Below are 23,317 nucleotides of genomic sequence, written 5' to 3'. Positions count from 1 at the left end.
TGATGTTCAGACGGAGCCTCCTGTGTTTCAGTTTGTGCCCATTGCCTCTGGTCTTGTCACTGGGCACCACTGAAAAGAGCCTGGCTCCGTCTTCTTTGCACCCTCCCTTCAGGTATTTATACACATTCATAAGATCCCCCTGAGCCTTCTCTTCTCCAGGCTGAACAGTCCCAGCTCTCTCACCCTTTCCTCATATGTGAGATACTCCAGTCCCATCTTAGTGGCCCTTCGTTGGACTCTCTCCAGTATGTCCATGTCTCTCTTGTGCTGGGGAGCCCAGAACTGGACACAAGTTCCAGTTCCACAAGTTCCCGTTGAAGCTTATTTTCTTCTTTCTTGCAGCCTTACCCACCTTTTATGCCTCGAAGACTCACAGGGCGCAGCAGATACCGATCACAGCAGCCAATACCACCACACCCTTACCATCCCAGCCTATTACCTTATGTGCTGTAAGTTCAAAGTACATTTGCTTCCATGTAGGCTATTAAGTCATGTGACTTTCAACAAGAGTCTCGGCACTTCTTATGGTTGGACTCTACCAAAGAACAGGCATAGTTCAGCTGTCCCAGAGAGGAAGAAAACTTCCACTTCTGTGTAAATTTTTCAGCCTGTTTTGAATAACATACACACTTGAGCAAGGAAAAATACAAGTGAGCAGTTTTGTCCAATGTAGTTTTGTAGGGTTTTTGAGGCACAGTAGCCTCTTGTTTCTGAACTCTTCATAAAATCTTCAACAAATTTTAAAACTTGGTTCTTGGATATTCTTACAGAGGCATGGTTACACTGTAGGATAAAGTCCTAGGAGTCTTATTCACTTATGGAATAAATTCATTTGGTTTGGTTCTTAATTATGAAACACAAGGGTGGGAGCTTTCTATGATGTGTTGCTCTTTATTGGCTGAACTGCTAATCTATTACAGCTGTTGAATTTCTGTTCTGCCTCTCATTAGCTGTTTCTGGAAAATATGTGGGACAATTAACATTTAGGAATTATCTGTAGTGTGTTACGGTAGACACTGTGGGGGATTTGGGGTATATGACATGAGATTTATTACTCTTCTATGGTCTGTTTTGGAAATAATTATGAAATGTTTGGAAAACAAAGATTATTTTCTGGTGGCAAAGGTGACATTGACAAGGAAATAATCAAACATTGGCACCAGATCTGTAGTTTATCTCTGTGCAGTTTCAGACGTGGCATGAAAATGGCACCAGAAATCTGATCCAGTGAAGTTGTTCAACTTTGCATCTTACAGTCTGAAAGTGATGTCATAGCTTCTTGCCTGTCCATGGAGGACACGATGTGGCACAGTAATTCCTGATGACTCCAGAAGGATTTTAGTATATTTTAGTGCTGTGAATTTGTGATTTCTATGTCTGTGCATTAAGTTTTGACCCACAGGAGTATCTTGGGGGGTAAAAACGCTTGTTGAATATAAAACCAGAAAAACATCTCTCTCTTGCCTCTCTATCTGAAGAGATTCTGCTTTGACCAACATCACAGTATGTGAGAAAGTGAGTTTGTGCTTGTCTTCAGTATGGAAGTTAGTCCAGCAGCATATCCTATTTATCTTCATTGTGTGTTTTAAGCTTACAAAAGTTTCAAGGCTTTTGTATTGGAGAGCTAAGTGAACTTAGGATTCCTTATCTTTATTGATATTTTATCCACTTAAAGAAATGAAACATATTTAAATCCAGAATGTCAATTCATTGTCAGTTTTAGCTCTCCATAATCTGTGATAATCAAGAGATTAGTTTTTGTAATAATGCTGAGCCTGGTTGGAAGTATCAGTTGAGACATGCATGCAAGTAAAAAGGCAGCACTCTCAGTATAAAAAAGTGGCAGAATTAGCTTTTTCATTTGACTCTTTCACATCAAATGTCTATTGACTTCAGACTTAACATTGTTACCAGTTCTGAGAACCTGTTGATTTGAGAGGCATCAATAAGGTAACTTCACCTCTGCCAGATGTTTCTGTGCCTGCCTTCAGCAAGATGCTGAACCTTATCATTGTTTGCTCTCATGGTAGATCAATGCTCCCAGTGCCACCTGCAGTTGGACCAGCTTTCAGCTTTGAGTTGGATGTGGAAGATGGAGAGGTAGAAAACTATGAGGTTGGTGTGCGAACTACAACTACCTTTAAAAAACAGTTAGCTCAAGCAATACATAAAATTTTATTTTATTTTGCTTTTAATCCTGCTTTTATCTTTCAAATAAATGTAATGACTGTGAAGACAGAATCCAGAAAACATCCTTTCAGATTTTTTCGCAATACTGGATATTAGAAGTGCTTAGCTTGTTTTTTTTTTGTCTATTACTCTTTCCCAGAATCCACCCTTCCAGGCTAGTAATCATTAAATTGTTCAGCTTTTATGTTCTACATGCTGCTTTTCTCCTTTTGAATTTTAATTGATTTTAAAGATCAAACAGAAGTGAAGCACTTTCAAAAGAACAGGGTAAGTTATTGGGTTTATGTGAGTAACTTTGCAGAATAGTGTTAATGTCATAGGATTAATTAATCTAAATATAATGTTTATAGAACTGCCTTACTGCCTTTTCTTCTTGGCGCTCAGGAGGGTACACTAATTCGCATCTATATAGATGTAGAACCCTCTTTAATATCATAGATAATTATGGGGCAGTCCCAGCTGTTGGGTCTTTGCTGGTTTTGAGACTATTGGATTCCATTCGATTTCTCTTCAAACAGTCATCATCAACCTTTACTTGTGCATCTCTTTGCCTGTGCTCCCCTTAAGACCTCTGTGTAGTTGCACATTTTCAGTTTAACAATGAGCACTTCTGTAATAACTTCTGTGCTAGTTCAGAAGAAGCATCATCTTATTTCTGAGAATTTGGGCCATAGGTTTGACAGTATTAGAAATCTCTTTGTGATCAGTACCGTTTGCAGCTTTCACTAAGTCTTTTATCTTTTGTATACCTTGGTTCTTATAGTGATATTTTTCCTAAGTCCCATATGAAGTTACATACATGACAGAGTGCAATTTATTTACACAAGAGGCTTTTAGTTGCAATGCTTAGCTTATAGAAAATGAACATAAAATTTAGCAAAAAAAGTGCTTAAAGTTTGATGGTACGTATTTGTTTTCCAGATTAAGGATAAAATCTCTGTATTTCAGTTCAGCTAACACAAGGTGTGGAGTGGGAATCAGAACCTGTCCCGTTAAATTCTTGATTTCTCTTACAAGGCCAGACTCGCATATTCTTAGGAAGCAAATTTATTGACAATTTTTTCTGGTTACCAGCGCTATTAATTTCATAGTGGCATGAGGGGATCCTTCAGAAGCAAAATACTTAGCAAGCTATGCATGCAGCCACAGGACTAATTGCAAGTGGGGTCCTGGAGGTTCTGAAATCCCAAACAGAACATCTTACATAAGTAGAAACACAGTTGAATTCTGAAAGACTTTCATGGGGCTTGTGTTGTAGGGGAGAACTAAGGTTCTAAACATTTCTTGATAGAAGGGTGTTTTGTGCTACCAGCTGGGGTAGTGAGGTGTAATGGCAGTCCCACCTCTAGTGAAACCAGAGCCTGTTTGAGCAGTGAATTTTTAAATGTCCAGTTTCCGTGTTTTGCAGGCACTGCTGAATTTGGCAGAACGTCTGGGAGAAGCCAAACCACGAGGACTGACAAAGGCAGACATTGAACAGCTTCCATCCTACAGGTTCAATCCAAACAACCACCAGTCAGAACAAACATTGTAAGTCCATTGGTCTCTTTCAAAGGTCCATAATTTAGGTGGCTATATTTTCATTTCTTTAACTTGCAGCCTCAGCTAGGCCAGAAGGGCTTTAAAAGCAGTAAACAGTTTAATTTTCTTTTTTTTCTTGGATTGCTTTCCAGATCAAATACTATTTATCCTTACTTTAAAACCTCTATCTAGTCTCACATCATTTAGCTATGTTTCAATTTAGTTCTTCAACATTTAAAATATTAAAATGAAAGAAAGGTGTTCTAGGTTTTGTTCAGCATAGTAGATATTAAATTGACCTTGTCAACGTGGAATTTAGCCTGTGTTAAAATAGCTTCAAGTGTTGAAGTTTCAAGTGCTCCTGATAGAGCGTGGTCAGTGGTTTAAGAGTGCGTCTTCTTATTTTTGAAACCCATTAACTTACTGTGTTTGATAGATCTCCGCCCCTTTGAAAGGGAACTATAGATAGAAGGTAGTTAAAGTGACTTAGTACCGAATGCTGTCTAATGTTTGAACTTCAGTGTAAGGCTTTTTCTCTGATATTCCAGTTTCAGTGACCTTCAGTGTGACTTACTGATACCAGTAGGGATTGAACTTTATAGATTGTTATCTCTGCCATTTTGAATTTTTATTAAACATCTGTTCTGTTGGTTTGGTCTATGAACTCCAGTGAGCAGGAGCACTTGCTTTGTGATTTGAAAGCACAGAAGAAAAACCTACAACAGCAATTCTCAGTTTACATTGTCACACTCCACATCTTCAACCACAGACACAGATAACTGTAGCTGTCCAAGGCGTAAAAGAGCTACCATGTTGCAGTCATATGTGTAAAGTTTTGTATGGAATATGTATTTGTTGTTCTTATGTAGCAGATACATTTGAACTTTCTTGTCTTTTTTAGGTGTGTGGTGTGTATGTGTGATTTTGAGTCAAGGCAGCTACTTAGAGTCTTACCCTGTAACCACGAGTTCCATGCCAAGTGTGTCGATAAATGGCTGAAGGTAAAAAAAAAAAAAAAAAAATTCTTACCTTACAGGGAATTCATTATGTAGTTTGGGGGGAGGGGGAAGGGTATTTTGCTGTTCCACTTCATTTCATCTTGTTTCATGTTTCTAATACTTAAGCTAGAAATGCCAACAGAGTGGAAGCACTGCCTACTTACATTTTTCTAACAACTGATGAAGGAATTTTCTTTGTAATCCTTGGAACAAGTTAAAATGAATATGAAGAGAATTATTTTCATTGACAGATCTTACTGTGTTTTCCATTTGCACAAAACAATGACTGTGAATTCAAGTAATCTGTGAAATTAAAGAAGACTTGAAAACAAAAAAGTAATGTAACAATATAGGAATTATGAATTAGAGTTTCTGTGATGATGATGGCTTTAACTGTTTTAGATATCCTGCATAGCAAGAATGAGTAGTAATACCTTCGTTGCCCACTTTGCTATTAACATTAGGTTCTGGGGCAAATAAAATGTTATGTGTGTACATATATGTGTATGCATATATACATATATATAAATGTAATATATACAAATAGAAATTACAGTTTTACAAAGTTATGGTATACCCTTCCAAGAGAATTTGAGCAGAAAAGAAAGGATCTAGAATCAGGGAAGCCCAGTAAAAGGACAGAGAAAATAGCAGCAGTACAGAAGGTGTGAAGAACAGGAAATACAAATAAATAGATGATGATACACAGACATCTCTACCAGCTGCATTAGCCAGATCTACTGCCAACAAGGTACTGATCCCCATCTTGCCTCACCTTTTTTCAGTATTTTATTGTATTCAGCTTTAGATTAATTTGTGTGTAGTCTGTTGTATAGAACATTTGAAACTGCAATGATCCTCTGTTCATCCAGGATACAGTCCCTATAGAATTATGGATGGTGTCTGTTGTTTTGGAAAAAGAAATTAAACCCCCTTGCCTTTATGGCTTCATAAAAACAAGAAAATGCCTATCTTGGGCATACACTAAAATATTCAGTGCAGAGAATGCAAAAATCAAGTTAATATTGACAGCATTCTTTTGGCTAACAAGATATCAAGAAGAATGAGAAGGATTTTAAAAACTGGGATATGAAATTGCTCTTGGGCTACAGTACCCACGATAGTCTAAGGCTTCTACAAAATCTAAGGCCAGTGTAAATGTTTTGACAACAATGCTTATAACTTTCAGTAGAATTGGTGTCCTTCAGTATCTGAATCTTGAATCAGTATCTATCACTACATACTTGAGAATCAGAAGAGGAATGTAAACACCTAGTTGTTTTATTGTCAGATGAAACCCCCCCCCCCCACACACACACATAATATTATCAATATATCTATGCTAGATGTATGCTGTTTTATTCAGTAACTGCAAAGTAAGAATAGATTATATCTATTCAAGTGGTATTCTCCAGTGTCCCCCTGCTCCTCTCGAGGAGTGTTCACACTAGATTTGTCAAGTCTTCTCATTGCATGAAACTTTGTAAGTCATTTGTGGTGTGGACAAAGTATCCAGGGATAGTATTCACTCCATTTTATGAAAAAAGAACTAAGATCATTTGACAGAGCCTGTGAGACAGTGGGTGCTGTAGGTCTATATAGTTTAAATTGATTATATAGATTTTAAAAAACACAGCTTTTTCCAGGCTATTAATGCAAAAAAATATACCTCTGATTCATAGAGCCCCTGATCTGCAGATTGCTGGAAGTTAGAAGAACATGTCAGGGAAGTATCATGCATGCTTGTCCTGTTCTTATGCTCTTTCTTACCTGACGTTGGTCTCAAGAGTCAGACAAGTATGTTGAATTAAGTTTTTTTGGGACTCAGTGTGGTATTTCTACAGTTAGATTTAGTACTTTCAACTGTTTATGAACTGGCAATCAAATTCAGAACAGCAAAGTGAAAAAAGCAGATTTAGTTTAGTCTTTGTTTTCATAACTATACATGTACTGTAGTAGTGGTGAAAAAGCTTTTTTCTGATGTTCCTGTCCCAGCTTAGGAACTATGTATTTTCTAACAGATCTTCAAGTGTAGTGTTTTCTAAAGGTTGTTTTATCATAGAAAAACTCTGAGCACAAGAGTGTCAGCTAGGGAGGGGAATGAGGTGAAAGAGATGTAATCTAAACCTGAAGAGGTTGCAGTTATACCCACCTAAAACTGCCTGTATTGACACTGTGTATTCCAGAGCTGGATGCAAAATAAGCTAGACAAGGTTAAAGCATCATAGTGTAGGATTGCTAAGGCAATGTATTTACACCATGTGGGTTTAGTTACACTGGTACGAAGATAGTGTATGGAAATAAAGATTATTTTGCTTTGCAAACTATAACAAATTACCTGTAACACCAGCCTATTTTAGTTACAGCCTCTGTCTAAATTTGGTTACAGTTAAGCAGCAAACATCTGGAAGTAAGGATAACTGTAAGATATTTGGAGCTATAGTTTTGCTTCTGTCCATTTCTTTGTATTTGACAACTTGTTTTATATGTTGATCCTATAATTATGTCCACATCCACTTAATTCGCATCATTCAGCCAACATCCTGTTGATAAATTCTGCAAGGGAAGGTAAAAATGGTAGCTTTCAGTACTTGTAACTTTTTTCCACAAGGTAAAAAAAAAAAAGGTTGCCAATTTGTCCCTATGTTTTACTGATTTAATCTTGTCTCTTTGAAGAAAGTATTTGCTATCTAGGAATATTTCTAGAACTAGTTCTAGAACTCTGGAGTCAAGTTGATTCTCCTTAAGTTTCACCACATTGTTAGTGAAAGATTCAAATAAGAGGTCAGTGATCCAATGTGATTATTTTTTAAAAAAACCCTTATTCCACTGCCTGTTGGTGATGATGGACCAAAAAAAAAGGTATCTAAGAGAGTCTTGTGGCTTGTCTATGCATGGAAGGTTTGATCTGCTCTGCTGGTATAATGCTATGTACAGTACCACCTTTTTAGGTAGCATGAGCAAGGGAGAGGAAACGTTCTTTTACAGTGCATTAGGTTGCCCACTTTAATTTATACTTCCCTGGTTAAGCAAGGTTAAAGACTTGTGAAAGAAGATGTAGTACAGTGGAGGAAACAGAATTAACAAGAGGGAGGTTATCCTTTTGCTTTTCATAATATTGTCAACTGTCTTATTTCACAGTATTTGGTTATTTCTTAATATCCTAAATTCTTTAGTCAAATATGAATACATGACAAATCTGTTCTTTTGTAAAGTAGAAGTTAGTTATCATTCCAAAGGAAAGCTTGAAAACATGACCTTTCTTCACCCTGAGGGTTTACAGCCAGATTACAAGGAAAACTTAACTTTATATTTAACATTCTGATAGGAGATGCTGTATTATATATGAGAAAAGACAAACTGTAACTATAGTTTCACTTGGTTCTGATGGATTAACACTGAAGTAGAGCAATGCTTTTTAGAGGATTCTAGTAGCCCTAGAATTTCATTATTCTCAATGCAGTTCACTTTAGCTATAAATTTCTATAAAACATTAAAAAAAACCCAGTTAGTTCATTGTGCAGTTCACTCTCCTTACAGTACAAAAAGTAAGTTTGCCTGAAAGAGTGGCTAGTTAGAAGGTCAATATTACAATATTATGTCCACCTTACTCCTCTTTTTGCACCAAAGAGTCATGTTAAATGCCAGGAAGGGCGAATGAATTTCATGAAAGGCACAAGAATGCAACTAAATTTAAAACAGATGTTCATGTAGGATCTTGAAAAGTTCCTTGAAAAAGCAGTGGTGCAGTGTCCATGAGTATTCATTTTATCCTGGCACAGTGGATTTATTTCTGCAATTCCTATCTGGAAATTACTCCCACTGAATGCTCTGTTTCATGCTACAAATGGTAGATACTTAATTATTTATCCAAGGAAATGAATACCTCTTGATTCTTTAATCCATTGAATTTTGAAGAGCATGCCTTTTTATTTTAAAAATTATATTAGCGGAATTATATCTAGAATAATGCAAGTACAAAGTAGTGACCAAGTAATGGCGTTGTCCTCAAGTAATTTCAAAACTGCTAGTGAAAAAGCAAGAAATAAATTTTGAATTGGTCCTCCAGTCCATGCTTTACAAAAGCTATAAAGCAATAATAACTACGATACAAACTATACAACAGTAATAACAGTAGTAATTGACAAAAAAATATACCCTCATTTTAGCTTGCATTACTAAATAATGTTTTTCAGTAATAACATTTTACTTTCATTGACATTTATTGTTTGGATTTGAAATTTGTGGCAATGATTTCTGAACTCTGGCCGGCAGAGCCACATTTCTTGATGCTCTCACTTGTATTTTCATTGAAAATTTTGGCTACCTTAGAAAAACTGGGAGTTGACAGTGGTTGGTCCTGCAATTTTGGGAACTATGAAATACAGAATTTGGGACAGGGAAGAGTTCTCTGCATTCTGCTCCTTGCAAAGGAAATGTTTTATCATGGACATTACATATTTGTTTTGGGCTTTTTCTCATCATTTGCTAAAATGAAATTGGCCTTTATTTAAAAAGGGGAATGAGAAGGCAGAGCTACTTTCCCAGTAGCTTAAGGAATGTTACTTCTCATCTGTCTTATCTTTTTAAGGAAGCTATAAAAGTAAAGGAGCCACAGGACATGTTTTCAGTGAGTGCTTTACTGAAGGGCTAAATTTAGACCTGCTTGTGTGTGTTACTTGAATACCTGTTTCATCAGGTCATCTTCTCCTTCTTCCCACCCCCCTTTTCTCTTTACGAAAACCCCTTCCCTTTTTCCCTAGTCTGCTTTCAGCTTTGACCAAGTCTATAGGATGGGTTTCTTTGAGAATAACTGAATAAACAGTACAAAGAGATGTGATCCCTGATCAGTAGCGCTTGTGACAACATGACACCCTCATATTGGACATTATTTGCAGCCCAAGGTTGCTAGTCTGGTTTTGGTGGGTTTCTCTGCAGCACACAGTACAGCTTCTTAGCTGCATCCATCTGATTGCAATATACTATAACTATGAACCTGCATTAATAAAACCACCATCACTTAGATAAAGCTTAGTTTGCTGTTTTGCTTTATCTTTAAAGATAAAAGGCACATTTTTTTTTTAAAACATAATTTTGAATTGGCAAACTTACCACACCATTCTAACATAACAAACTAAAAAAAGGCATAAGCACCCTTTGTCTTCTGTTGTTTTTCAGTACTCGAGTGCTGAAGGTAGCAACCTCATTACGGTCACAGATGTTCAGTGTCATATACACATTAACTTAACAATGTATTTGTCTGTACAGGTAATCCTCTTTTGTTTCTGGTTTTACAGGCAAATCGTACCTGCCCAATTTGTAGAGCTGATGCTTCGGAAGTGCATCGTGATTCAGAATGACCAATCTTAAGAGCACAAATCTGGTTTGGGTGTTCCTGGTCACATGTATATATGAACTATGTATTGAACTTACCCATGTGGCTTCCAGCCTACCCTTGACACAAAAGGGTCAATGGACCTTACTTTGCACTGTGTGACTTAATCAATTACAAAGCTTATATAACTAGTCTTCACAGTTACGGGGTTGTTATACTAACAGTGTGATTGGAACTCCAAAGATATTTTTTTTAGCTTCATTTTGTGTGTGCACTAACATTCCCTGGTTTTCGTGTGATCATTCCGAGTGTTGCTGCGAGATTACTGTGGATGTGATCTTTTAGCATGTGCTTTTATATAAAAGAAAAAGGAAAAAAAAAAGTGGTAGCTCCAAACAATATAGCAATCTACCTTATATAGAGCCTTCAGATACTGTGAGTGGGAATGAATGGTGTGAATGTGTGTTTGCTTGTGAGAGGATGTGTGAAATGTGCTTGTGACTGAGTGTGCATGTGTGTTTGAGAACTTATATACCAGCATGTACTGAGAACGTATGTGTGTAGTGATAATTATGCTGCAATGTATAATCTTGTGTGTTATTTAAACAGTACTAGTACTGTACACTGGTTCCTTTCCTTGTGTTTGCACTTGCGCACTGAATGCGGTGGGTGCAGCAATTACAGACATTTAGTATTTCCTCCCCAATGTACTTACAGGTATAAAGACCTTTCTACCTACTATTCAAACAGCTGTTAAGCTTCCCCTTCATTGGAGGCTTTAAATGTGTACCACTAAAGAGTGCATTGATTGTTCATACATAAATAACCTTGGAATTTTTAGCATATGTTACAAAGTCTGGATTTTTAAATGGCTGATTTGCAAGTTATTTTATCAATGTAAAGTTGCAATATCGCACAGATCATTTAGCAATATTAACATTTTCAGTTGCTAATATGAATATCAATGCTTTTCTGTTCTCCTTTTAAATTTTTCTAGTTGGGTTTGCCAGTTATGTGCTTCTTCCATGAAAGAAAGCAGAAAGGACACTGAGGGTCTTGTGCAACAGCTCTTCACTTTTGGCCATTGTACTTGCTAAGGACATAATATTTTAGCTTATAAACATTGGCTTTAATCACATACATTCTTTGTCATTTACAAGGGAGTTTGTATACAACTAAAATAACTTATAAAAGGTTACAATTTTATTCCTGCAGCTTCATAAATAAAATAACATTTTTAGCATTTTCTCAGAGAATTAGAACTTCTGATTTTTTTTAATCACAAGAGAAGGTAGTTTTTGGTCACTAACTGCAGGATTCAGTTGCCCTGATGCTGCTTCTTGCCCTTCCTTATTTCATGATGAGTGTAATATGAAGAAGGAACTCCCTTGGTTTTTGCAATCAAGTTTCCAGAGCACTCCACTATAGGAAAAAATTGGAACACCTCCCAGAACAGTGCTGTGAAATAGGAAGTGATAACCCCTGTTCAAGTGCTCTGAGTAATGTTTTATTTGGGCTATTGAAAAAAATTAGCTTCATTTGTAACATTCAGACTGTTAACATCTTCGGTATGTTCTAGCAAAATAGTTAGGTCTACATATACCATAGTTATCCAAAGGATGCACTTTTTGCAACAAGATTCTTCTAAATTCTGTGTCATTACTTTGGTTGCAGCAGCACAAGTGGCACAATTAGCAATATTGCTGCAACTTGCTGCCAGCCTCAGCTTTAAGTTTATTCTTTGTGATTTCTGATGCTTTTGTATGCTGCTGTGCTTTAATATCGGTTATAATTTCAGAGTTAGATGTTCTCCATGCTGATTTCCCTCTTTGAAGATTCTACAGAGCAGTCACAGCTCTTGGTGCAGATAAAATAAAAGCACAATTTTGCCTTGTTTCAGATGTTTTTCCCTCTGTTTAGTTATGCAGATAGTTCTCTAAAACAGTGAGTCTTTCCATAGCTATCCATGCTTAAGAACACTAAATAATTAAAAATGCTGTTACATCAACTTCAAAATATTAGAATTTCTCCTCTCTTCCAGTGGAGTTAAAGAACAGGCTTTTCACAACAACACCTAGAGGATTAAATTACGTGTAATAGAATTTATTTTTTTAACAAATAAAATCACATTGTTTAAAAAACATATGCCATATATGTCTTACAAAACTTAGGGTCTTTTATGTAGCTGCAAAGGAAGAAATTCTTTCTGTACAGATTTAAACATAACTAACACTATTGTGCTCAGTATTCAGTTTGAAGCATGGAAAGAGGGCACTTTTTCTAAGCTAGATACAAATGAACAAGACACATTCTTCTGAAGCCAAGGAAAGTAGTTGTATTTCTGGAATTGGAGAAATCTTGATGTGTAAAGTCCCTTTTTCCCCAGTAAAACTTTGTGAGGCAGTGGGAGATCTAGGAGACGGAGGGTCTAAGTTGGTAAAATCCTGAAATTAATTGTTGCATTCTTATGGCTCATCTCTTCTGGAATGGTTCTTTTGTTTGCATGGGACTCTACAGATGTATGTGGACTTGCTTCCTGTGGTTAGTGTGTATAAACAGCACACATGCATATGTTCTGAATCAGCCCAGACAAGCTACAGCTAAGTCCCCTCTGTTGTGGCTGTCAGGGGAGGGGGATTCATGTTCAGCTGTTAACTGCCATGTGTTATGCACATCTGTGTGTAATTCCACAGCTTGCCATTGTGCCTGGCAGCACCTGAATTCAGTAAGACTTTTTTCATGTTCATTGCCTTTCTGCCATCACCTGGCTCCTTCTTCTCAAAAAAAAAAAACAAAAAAACAAAACCAAACAACAACCAAACCTGCAATATGTTTGCTTTATCATATTGGCACTGCTGTGTTCTTTGCATAAACTGTCAATTTAATTTGACATTTTATTGGATATCAAGGCCTACAGATAATTCCAATGTCTCATTTTGTGGCTTTCTTTACAAAAAAAATTAAAGCCTTTTCTTGTATGCCATTACATACAGGCTCTTGAATGTGATTTCACAGCTGTTAGCACATTGTGTAATACTTGGGATGAGATTTACCAACCTTTTTAATTTTAATTGTAGAAACACATTTTTGACTGGAATTCTCTTTGGGCCTTTGTAAAAACTGTGTTTTTTTTTTCTTTGGTACATTGTTACCTCATTTTGCTACTTGTGTTTCAGATTTGCTAATGATTATGAAAGCTTATGGGTTTTGTTGGAATCATATTTTGTCAAGTGTTTTCTTTAAATCATACTCTATTGTATCATTTAACATGTAGTTTTAAATGTATTATAAATATCTGTAACCAAATCATTTGAAGGCTTGATAAATTTTTAACAAAATTTGTACATTTTTTATGAGAGTTACTAGTAATGCTTTACTAGGTAGTGCAATGAATTTTTATTTTTAATCCCTGTGCCCAATTTTGGAGTTGAGAGAGTTGTTCAGTAATAAATGTATGATGTACACTTACACAATTTTGTCCTGTTCTTTCTCTTAGAAAGAGGTGCATTGTTTCCCTTCATTACTCTACATATTTCTGTGCATGATCATGCAACTCTAGATACTGGCAACAGACACTTGTGTTGTAGGGCGAAATTTTGCCACCTTAACTGTAGTGTTTGACAGACTTTTTTAAAATCTACTTTGAGAGATCATAAGACAATGATATGAAATGTTGTGTCATATTTTTGACAGTGTAAAATAACTATAATTGATAGAACTCAAAGTCTTGCCTAAACGATCAGCTTTCTAAAGATGTTACTTAGTCAAAAGAAAATTTGCAGGGATTCTAAGCTGCTCCTTAGACATAGTATTTGCGCTGTGTGTGAGCTGAAGACGTGTTACACTTTGCAGTGCCCTAACAGTGGTAAAAAATGCATCCTGAGTTAAGGATGAAACTGAACTATAAGGAGTTTGATTAGCCAGGGTCACACAAGAAGCTGGTGGTGAAAAAAAAAAAAACAAATTGTTGTTTGCTTTTGTTTTTAATGAGATGATGTAAACTAAGTTAACAGATGTAATTATTTAGAAGGCTTTCATTTACACAGGGCATTTAACATCTTCATCAATTGCAGGGATTCTTCGTCCTCAAACATATTTGAAGATCTGTTGGTGCTTTGAGAATTGTTATGCAAAGATTCATATGCGTGTCTTTTGGATTTGTAATCCTGGATAACAACTAGTTTGCCCTCTTTCATACAGCAGATGTTAACTATTAGTTACACTGTTGAAAATGGACAGTGCTGCAAGTAGTACTTGCAAAGCTAAGGTACTGGGCTGCCCAGCTTCAGTGATGATAGGGGAGCTTGGAAGTACTGGTGACTGGCTTAGAGCCTGTACTAGCAAGGCCCTGAGAGTAAAGCAGGGCTTCCTCGTAAAGATCATAGAATACCTTGAGTTGGAAGGGACCATTAAGGATCATCAAGTCCAACTCCCTGCTCCTCACAGGACTACCTGAAAGTAAACCATATGACTAAGAGCATCATCCAGATGCTCCTTGGACACTTAACAGGCTTGGTGCTGTGACCACTTACCTGGAGAGCCTGTTCCAGTGAACGACCACCCTCTCAGTAAAGAACCTTTTCCTAATGTCCAGTCTGAACTTCCCCTGGCACAGCTTCATTCCATTTTCTTGTGTCCTATCACTGTTCACCAGCAAGAGATCAGCACCTTCCCCTCTACTGCCCCCCTTGAGGAAGCTGTAGACTGCCATGAGGTCACCCTTCAGCTTCCTCTTCTCCAACCTGAACATGCCAAGTGACTTCAGCCACTCTTTATAAGTCTTACCCTCAAGACCTTTCACCACCTTTGTCACTCTCCTCCAGACACACTCTAATAGTCTGATGTCCTTCTTGTATTGAGATGCCCAAAACTGCACACAGTACTTGAGGTGGGGCCACACCAGTGCAGTGTAGAGTGGGACAAGCATCTCCCTCGACCAGCTAGCTAGGCTGTGCTTCATGCACCCCAGGACACAGTTGGCCCTTTGACGGGGCCCCCAGGGCACACTGCTGACTCACATTCAATTTGTCATCAACCCAAACTCCCAGATCTCTTTCCGCGGGACTGTTCTTCAGCCTCTTGTCCCCCAGTTTGTACATATAACAAGGATTACCTGTTCCCAGGTGGAGAATCTGGCACTTGTTCTTGTTAAATTCCATATGGTTGGTGATTGCCCAACTCTCTAGTCTATCCAGACCTCTCTGTAAGGCCTCTCTACACTTGAGGGAGCCTGCAGCTCCTAATTTACTATCATCAGTGAAATTAATGTACATTTGACTCCTGCATCCAGATCATTTAGATAAACATTAAAGAGCACTGGCCCTAAAATTGAGCCCTGCAGAACCCCACTAGTGACAAGATGAACCTAAGCAAAGCTGACATAAGCTTAGCTGCTGCCTCTGCACTAGGATTTTGTCCATTTCCCTTTGGCCACTATTCCCTGCCAGCACCAGCAAATGTATATGTACCACGAACAACTTCTGAGGTGCAGCACCAACCTGTGTGAGGTTCTGAGCACCAGGTTATACCCAGGCAGCAGCCAAATTCATAATTCATGTGAGCTGTGCTGAATTAGGCAGTGCTCCCAGCAACAGAAAACTAATCTTTTCTGCAACAGAGTTCATGTAAACGTACCATGCACTGTGTGTACAGACTGTACAGTTTGTACTGTAGCAGGGACATGTTTTGTAGGATATCACAGTGTTTGTGCAACAGGGAGACCTTTGGCAGAAAGACAGCTGATCCCTAGGCAGCTTCCTGCTGTACCTTTCTATGCAAAAGAAAGGATGATGTTTGACTGGAAGCTTCTGCATGGGGGGGAGCGAGGCTCAGAAAACACTTGTCAGCAGGTAGGCAAAGGGCCAAGTCTGTTTGCCTTGGCAGACAGTCTTCTCACTGCCAGATCTGTAGATCTTCTGCCTTTGTATACTGCTCTTCTGCTGTCCTCAAGACAACCGCTTTCAAAATCTAAATCCCTTAATCTTGAAACATACCAAGCCAAACTCCAGGCATTTTATAAATCCATGAGTAGCATGTACGTTATAACCCAGCAGTTGTTCTTCATTTTGGCCAGCAGTGAAGCGTGTCTTCCCCCACACCTATCTTCTTGCTTCCTTGGAATACATATAGCTCTCCATTCCTTACAAATATGTTTATGAACCTGTGTCTTGTTTCCCTAGGATATCTTCATGCAGTACTTCGTTGGAAGCAATCTCTCCACTTCTTGCAAGCTGGCCAGCTTGTGGCCTCAGTAAGCACCATGAGTCCAGTCTTACTGTCTTTGCAGATGTAATAAACGGGAAAGCACTGAACAGAAGCTACTATATCCTATCTCATCCATGCAGCTACTGAACTCTTAGGTTAGTAGGCCGAGGAAGTATGTGTCTACTTGACAAATATTACACATTCTGTGCCATCTATGTATTCTTTTGCGGCCTTGTTGCTCTATACCATTGTCAAAGCAGGATTTTTTAACTTGTGTGATAACATCTGTTTGTTCAATCCTCTTGTAGCAAGGGCAGCAAAAAAGGACCATCTAGCAGCCTGCCTGTTATCAAAGCTGGACTGGGGTACCCTGCGAGGTTTTATCAAGAACTTTCCATATCAAACCATGGGCAGTGATTGCTTAGTAACATTGGTAGCTTTCAAGTGTTGATATCACTGGACGCTTCTTGCTTCTAGCATCAGCCCACTTGCTGGCTTTTTACCTTTTTGTTTTAACTTACAGGCTGAGGAAGAGGATTCAAGAATGCTGTAAGCTTTCCTAAGCAAACAAGCTTAAGCCCCCCTTCTGTAGTTAAGAGCAGCTTTCTGGTATCATCTGGCAGCATCAAGATATGCAGAGGAGCCATCACAGGACAGACAGGCAACTGGTGATGGGATTGTAGAAGGAAGGTGTAGAAAGGAGTGGAGGAAAGATTGCCTTTCTGGTCCCACAGGGTGGAGTATATGCTTTGTTCTTCCTGCACACAGTTCCTTCATCGGCCTCATCTCAGTGCCCAGTAAGGTGATGGAACAGATCCTCCTGGAAGTTACATCAAAGCATATGGATAACAGGGAGGTGATTAGAGACAGCCAACATGGCTTCACCAAGGGCGAGTCATGCCTGACTGATCTAGTGGCCTTCTATGATCGAGTGGCTGCATCAGTGGACAAGGGAAGAGCTACAGATGTTATCTACCTGGACTTCTGTAAAGCCTTCAGCATGGTCTCACACAACATTCTTGCTGCTAAATTGGAGAGAGATAGATTTGATGGATGGCCTGTTAGATACATAAGGAACTGGCTGGGTGGCTATGTCCAAAGAGTCAATGGCTCAATGTCCAAGTGAAAACCAGTAATGAGTGGTGTCCCTCAAGGGTCCATACTGGGACCAGTACTATTTGATATCTTCATCAAAGACATAGACAGTAGGTTTGAGTGCATGCTCAGCAAGTTTGTGGATCACACCAAGCTGAGTGGTGCAGTTGATTGGTAGGCTTATGGGAAGGGATGCATCCAGAGGTACCTTGACAGGCTTGAAGAGTGGACCCATGTGAACCTCATGAAGTTCAGCAATGCCAAGTGGTGGGGGCAATCCCTAATATCAATACAGACTGGGGGATGAATGGATTGAAAGCAACCCTGCGGAAAAGGACTTGGAGGATACTGGTGGATGAAAAAGTGGATGAGCCAACAGTGTGTGTTTACAGCTCAGAAAGCTATCCATATCCTGGGTTGCACAAAAAGAAGCGTGGCCAGCAGGTCAAGGGAGGTGATTCTCTCCCTCTACTCCGCTCTCATGAGACCACACTTGGAGTACTGTGCCCAGCTTTGGGGTCCCCAGTAGAAGAAAGATATTGACCTGTTAGAGCAGGTTCAGAGGAGGGCCACGAAAATAATCAGAGGGCTGGAAGACCTCTCCTATGAAGAAAGGCTGAGAGTGTTGGGGTTATTAAGCCTGGAGAAGAGAAGGCTCTGGGGTGACATTATTGTGGCCTTTCAATACTTACACTCAATAAAGGGGCTTATAAGACAGACAGAGACTTTTTACCAAGGCCTGTAGTGACAGGACAAGGGGCAATGGTTTTAAAATGAAAGTAATTTAGATTCAATATAAGGAAGAAGATTTTTACAATGAAGGTGGTGAGACACTGGAACAAGGTGCCTAAAGAAGTTGTGGATGTCCCATCACTGGAAGTGTTCAAGGTCAGGTTGGAATCTTTGAGCAATCTGATCCACTGACCCTGCCCATGGCAGTGGGGTTGGACTACATGATCTTTAAAGGGCCCTTTCCAACTCAAACCATTCAATGGTTCTATGAATTACATCAGTAAACTGCTTGAATAAAAATCCCAGCCATGCCTTTTTGTGCAGCTCCTCTGTAGGACATGATTTACACTTAGCACATACCATGTCATGGAAGTATAGTTCTTGGAGAATCAGGAACTATGTGAAGGTGTTCCCATTCCTGGTAACCTGGACTGGCTGAGACTCTCAAAAAACAATTTGCAAAGCCAGCAAAAAGAGATTTATTTCAGCTTCATAGAGAAATCATAAGTGTTAGAGTTGGAAGAGATCATCATTGTCAGGACAACATCTGCACTAGAAAAGAGAAAGGTATCTGTGAGCTTGGATACTTGCAAAGCCACATTTGCTACACCCAAATATTTTGCAAAGCAGGTTGCAGGAGCATCTGTAGTTTGGCCATGACCAGTCCTAGCCTGAAGAGCAGAGTTGCCCTCAGATCTTCCCTTCCTGATCTGCTATGTCCTCCCACCCCCTTTGTGTCACAGCATCTCACTCTTCTCAGCCTATAAAGTGGCTGTCTTTGCTGATCCTGCTTTCCCACTGCTTGTGAGTCTTCTGGCATTCTCAGTAATTAGCTGACAATTTATGTCACTAGTTTTTAGTAAATCATACCACTGCCTCCAGATTCTGCATCCGGTATGTTTTGTTGTGGTCCTTTTCTCCTGTCTTACTTTCAACTACTGGCCACAACTGTAGCTCCTCCATCTTGTGTGTCTGCTGTAACTCTCCTTTCCCACAGCTCACACCATGGTCCACACAACCATGTGACCTTCAACTGTGATATCTCCTTCCGTCAGATTCATATTTCCCATGCCCATGGTACTTACCAACTGATTTAGGAATGATGGTATGCTTGAGAACAGATGGAGTTCCTTATTCCTTATTTAGTCTTATATATGCTAAAGATGGCCTTGGCTTTTCAGGGGCAGTGGCATTGCTATAGCTTCTGTCCAATTCTAGCCTTTGCTAACCTTGGTAGGTTTAGATTGCTTTAACATCATAAGAATCTTCCCTTGTCAATTACTGCATCCACAAAGCTCTGTGCTTTTTCAAACATGCAACTAGAATGTGAGTCATCAGTTCTAAAATATATGTTCTGCCTAACACAGTTTTATGTGCTGGCTTTTGCAGTGGATTGCACTGTGCCACTTACACCCTGTTATGTCTCAGTTTCCCTTTCTGAAAGAACTCATGTACCACCAGGTTTCTGGTACCTAGAACGAAATTTAGCAGATTTCCATTTTGAAACAAACAGCTGATGGACAGCCTGGAGAGGTAAAGCACTATCCTGGCACCACTAGAAGAGTCCAAGTTAACAGCTGTGCAGATGCCCAGTTGGGACTGCAGAGGCTGACGATATGTTTTGTGTCAGATAAGCAGTGTTAAGCTACCTGGTTGCATGTTGTGTTAACTTGCTAGCATATAAACCTTTCCTCCAAGCTTCTAGTTAGCACACTTTATTTCAGGTTTACTACCACCTAAAGATGGCCTCATGGTACCAAATTTTGACCAGGTATTTCAGCTACCGTGGTGGAAGAAGGTAGCATGTTTGATAGACATGGTGAACCTTCTTACTGCAGCAAGGATTACAGGAAAGATTTGTGCTTACTCCATTCACCAAGCCCAGTAAGGCTGCCGCTGGGAGGTCTGGCAAAGAGACAGCATGAACAAGTAGAGGATTTTTTTCAATAATGTTTCCAATATCTCTAAATTCTTGCAACCGTTTATCCCTCACCTCACCCTTACTTCCTTATTTCTGCTCACACTTCATATGTGACATTAATAGTTTGCACACACACCCCAGTAATATCCACACTGGTATATTCAGCTGCATTTGTACTTTTTTATTTTATGCATACAACAATAATAGGCAACTATAACTGTGCTTCAGCTAGCAGGAGTAACTGCCAACTACATTTCGCAAACCACTGACTTCCCATTTTGCATAATTACCCTGCCCTTATACTACAAATGATCTTTCATAAATGGTGACGCTGTAGCAGAAAAGAAGCAATAAACCTCAAATAGCACTACTCACTGATGTCAATCCATCCTGGAGTCGTAGTAATGTCTGCTGGTGTGGCCTTGGGAAAGCAGTATTGGGTCAGCGGTATTAACCGAGATGTCATACTGGTTTGTCTGTATGATTTCATAAATTCTTTTATACATAAGAACATTGCTATTTGAATAGTTTTGCAAGAATGGCTCCAAACTGAAAACAGGATGATTTTCTGTATTGGTGTTGCTTTTAGATTTGCTGCTGCTGCTCTTATGTGCAAGAAGCTGGTAGGGTCTGGGAAAGCATAGTTTTGAGTGTATCCTCCTTCTTTCTTTGCCTTAAAGCACCTGTGTCAATCTATGGCAAGAAACAGTGAGACAGAAGGAGCTTCATGAGGTATCCCCCAGGACATTTGTCATGGAGGACTGTGGTGAGGGATGCCTGAACCCAGTCAAATTGGGGTCCTGGGTGTTGTCGTTACCTCAGTTGGTGCTGGCAGGCCACGGGTTAAGTGTCAGAGGAAATGCTGCAGCACAGTCACTGTGCAAGAATGTTAAGAGTTCCTTTGCATCTCCAGAGGAATGTACACTGAGAAGTGAGGTCCCTGGGGCATGCAAAGAGGCAGACACCCAGAGGTTTGCAGAAAGTTGAAAAGTGTATTCTAGCAGGAGGACCTCTCATATACATGAAAGTACTGTGGGGAGTGGGGGAAGCAATACATGAGTGCCCTACACTTAAGGTGGTGGTAAGACAGCCTACAGGAGGATATCCCAGAGAAAGTCAGCAAGCAAGAACAAGTGAGAAAGTTATGATGTGGCTGGATTAGGCTGTCCTTATTCTGAAATAGACAATACCATGTGTATTTGATTTTATCAGAAATAGCCTGTTTGATACTGCAGCATTGAAAACAGTGACTTTGCCACAGAACTGCTGCACCCCCTGGAGGTTTATCTCTGAGAGGCACATGGAGATCTGCCTTTGTGCAACCCAACATTTCTAGCGGGAGTGAGTTTGCTGCGGGTTAGCCAGCTCTCACTGCTGCATGAAAAGCATCCAGTCAAGAAAACAGGTATCCAAGTGTTTTTGAGTCATGTGGTGTTACAGATAGGAAGTAAGGTAAAAATAAAAACATTTGAACTGAGGTTGCCTGACATGCTTAGAAAAGCAAGTCAGAATAAGAATACGCAGCATTAAGAAAAAAAATTGAGCTCCTTTCAGGTACAGGAACTGATTAAATCTTTCAGACAGGACTGAGTTTATGTGGCTGGGAGAAACATATTCACTAAACCATGTTTGCTGGGGTTTGGAGGATGTTTGTTTTATTTGGAGAGGGGGTTACAGGGAGATTATTGGGAGAGAAGTTAAGCAGCAATTCAGAGGTTATTTGAGTACTAGCAGCCTGGGCCATCATGTATTCTTGTTCAGTAACTGAAGATAAACAGCTCAGTTCAAGAGCTCAGGTCAACAAGTGAAATGAGAAGGAACTATACTCAAAACAAGGAATGGAAACAATTCTTTCATTCAAGAGACTAGTAACAAAATGAGATACATATAGCATAATGTTTGTATTGCTTACCATCTTAAAAAAAAAAAGACCCTTAACAATTAGCTGTGATAGTTTTGCATAGTAATTAGAAAGTATTTATTTAAAAATTCATGTAATAATCGTGTTAATTGAAAGAGGTAATTATGCATACTGGTGCTGCTAGAACATGTGGCTTTGCAACATCCGAAGCACTAGTTCTCTTACAACTTGCTCTTGCTCTGCAATTTACTGACCTGCTGTTGATCATAGGCCGTATCCCTTCTGTGTACAGAGGGTTATTACTACCGTTTTGCAACATATGCGTCCTTTCTACTTAAATCTAGTCCAACATGTAGAGCTAGGAGCACTTTCGGCCTGTATGATTTCAAGATGTGAACTAGTTTGCCTGGCCTTATGACATTTTGCTACGTCATTTTCCTTTGAAAGAGCAAGGCCAAATTAGAAAAAAATTATTTACTGCAAACTGCCCTTCATCTTCTGTAGACCATAGCAGCTTGAGGCAGCATCAGCAAATTTAAGGAGACATAGCAGGGAATGGAGGTTGCAGAGCATGAAAGGAAATGATTGCTCTTCATTTTTAAGACTTCAACATGGAGAATGATCAGTTAGCAATAAAAGGAGTAAATGCAGTTGAGAACTACAAATGATATAGCATCAAGAAATAAAGATGTCAGCTTTGGTCTTGGATGATTGCTCACTCACATACTAAAATAATTCTATCAATCACCAGACCATCTGTCTGTGTTACTAATGGGGTGTCTAGTTCAACAAATGAATGGTGCTAGCATAATATTTAGTGAGCTTCTGCAATGCACAAACTCATTAACTGTATATTAACTATACACAAAAGGACAGGAAATCATATAACTTTTTGTAGGGTTTGACATTTGCTGACCAATATCAATAGCATATCCTGAGAAAGTCACAAAGAACACAAGACAAATATTCATTACAGTGATGTATTTGTAGGTCATCCAATCCTGCATACGCTCATTTTGGTGTAATGTCCTCAACAAGTCAAGTTTCATCAATTTATTAATAGAAGAAGAGCAAAACAAATAGAGAATTGTTGTGTGACTTGAATTTACCCCAAGGGACTGGGGTAGGTGGAAGAGCCAGAAGCACAAGCCTTCAGATTAACCAAAGGTCACTGTGAAAACGTTAACTGCTGAATTCATCCTGAGGTACCAGGTAGAATTGCTATTTTGCAAGAACTTCATGCCTGAAGTGAAAGGTATAATCTGTCCTAATCCATAAGAAAAGAACTGATGATCTACTCCGGTAAATCTTTCTCAGGGTATGAGAAATTTGGAGCACAGACAAGATTTGCTCATGCTGATTAAGGAGCATATTCCTTGGGAATCCATGTCTACCAAACACCCCTGGGCTGCCTGCCTTCCTGGGGATTGCCTCAGAAAAGGGATTGCAGTTGATCTCTC

At 39.1% G+C, this 23,317-nt stretch overlaps 1 protein-coding gene across 4 annotated transcripts in view; it reads left to right on the top strand.

Moving 5' to 3' along the window:
* The window catches only part of RNF38 (ring finger protein 38), a gene marked incomplete at its 5' end in the record, with an annotated part of 127,163 nt that extends 113,672 nt beyond the window's left edge, over positions 1–13,491 (top strand). For 3 of the 4 annotated variants that reach the window (XM_082337038.1, XM_082337040.1, XM_082337039.1), the window contains 5 exons: positions 343–449; positions 2,031–2,115; positions 3,599–3,720; positions 4,613–4,712; positions 10,007–13,489. In XM_082337038.1, coding sequence (XP_082193164.1) covers positions 343–449; positions 2,031–2,115; positions 3,599–3,720; positions 4,613–4,712; positions 10,007–10,069 — 477 coding nt within the window. In that variant the 3' untranslated portion in view covers positions 10,070–13,489. Of the gene's footprint in view, positions 1–342; positions 450–2,030; positions 2,116–3,598; positions 3,721–4,612; positions 4,713–10,006 lie in introns of all 4 variants that reach the window. The other variant, XM_082337037.1, reaches the window with a different exon arrangement.
* Between the last annotated feature and the right edge of the window lie 9,826 nt (positions 13,492–23,317).

The sequence above is a fragment of the Platalea leucorodia genome, assembly GCF_965183815.1.
Source record: "Platalea leucorodia genome assembly, chromosome: Z".
NCBI lineage: Eukaryota > Metazoa > Chordata > Aves > Pelecaniformes > Threskiornithidae > Platalea > Platalea leucorodia.
This window is presented reverse-complemented; position numbering and strand designations above follow the sequence as displayed.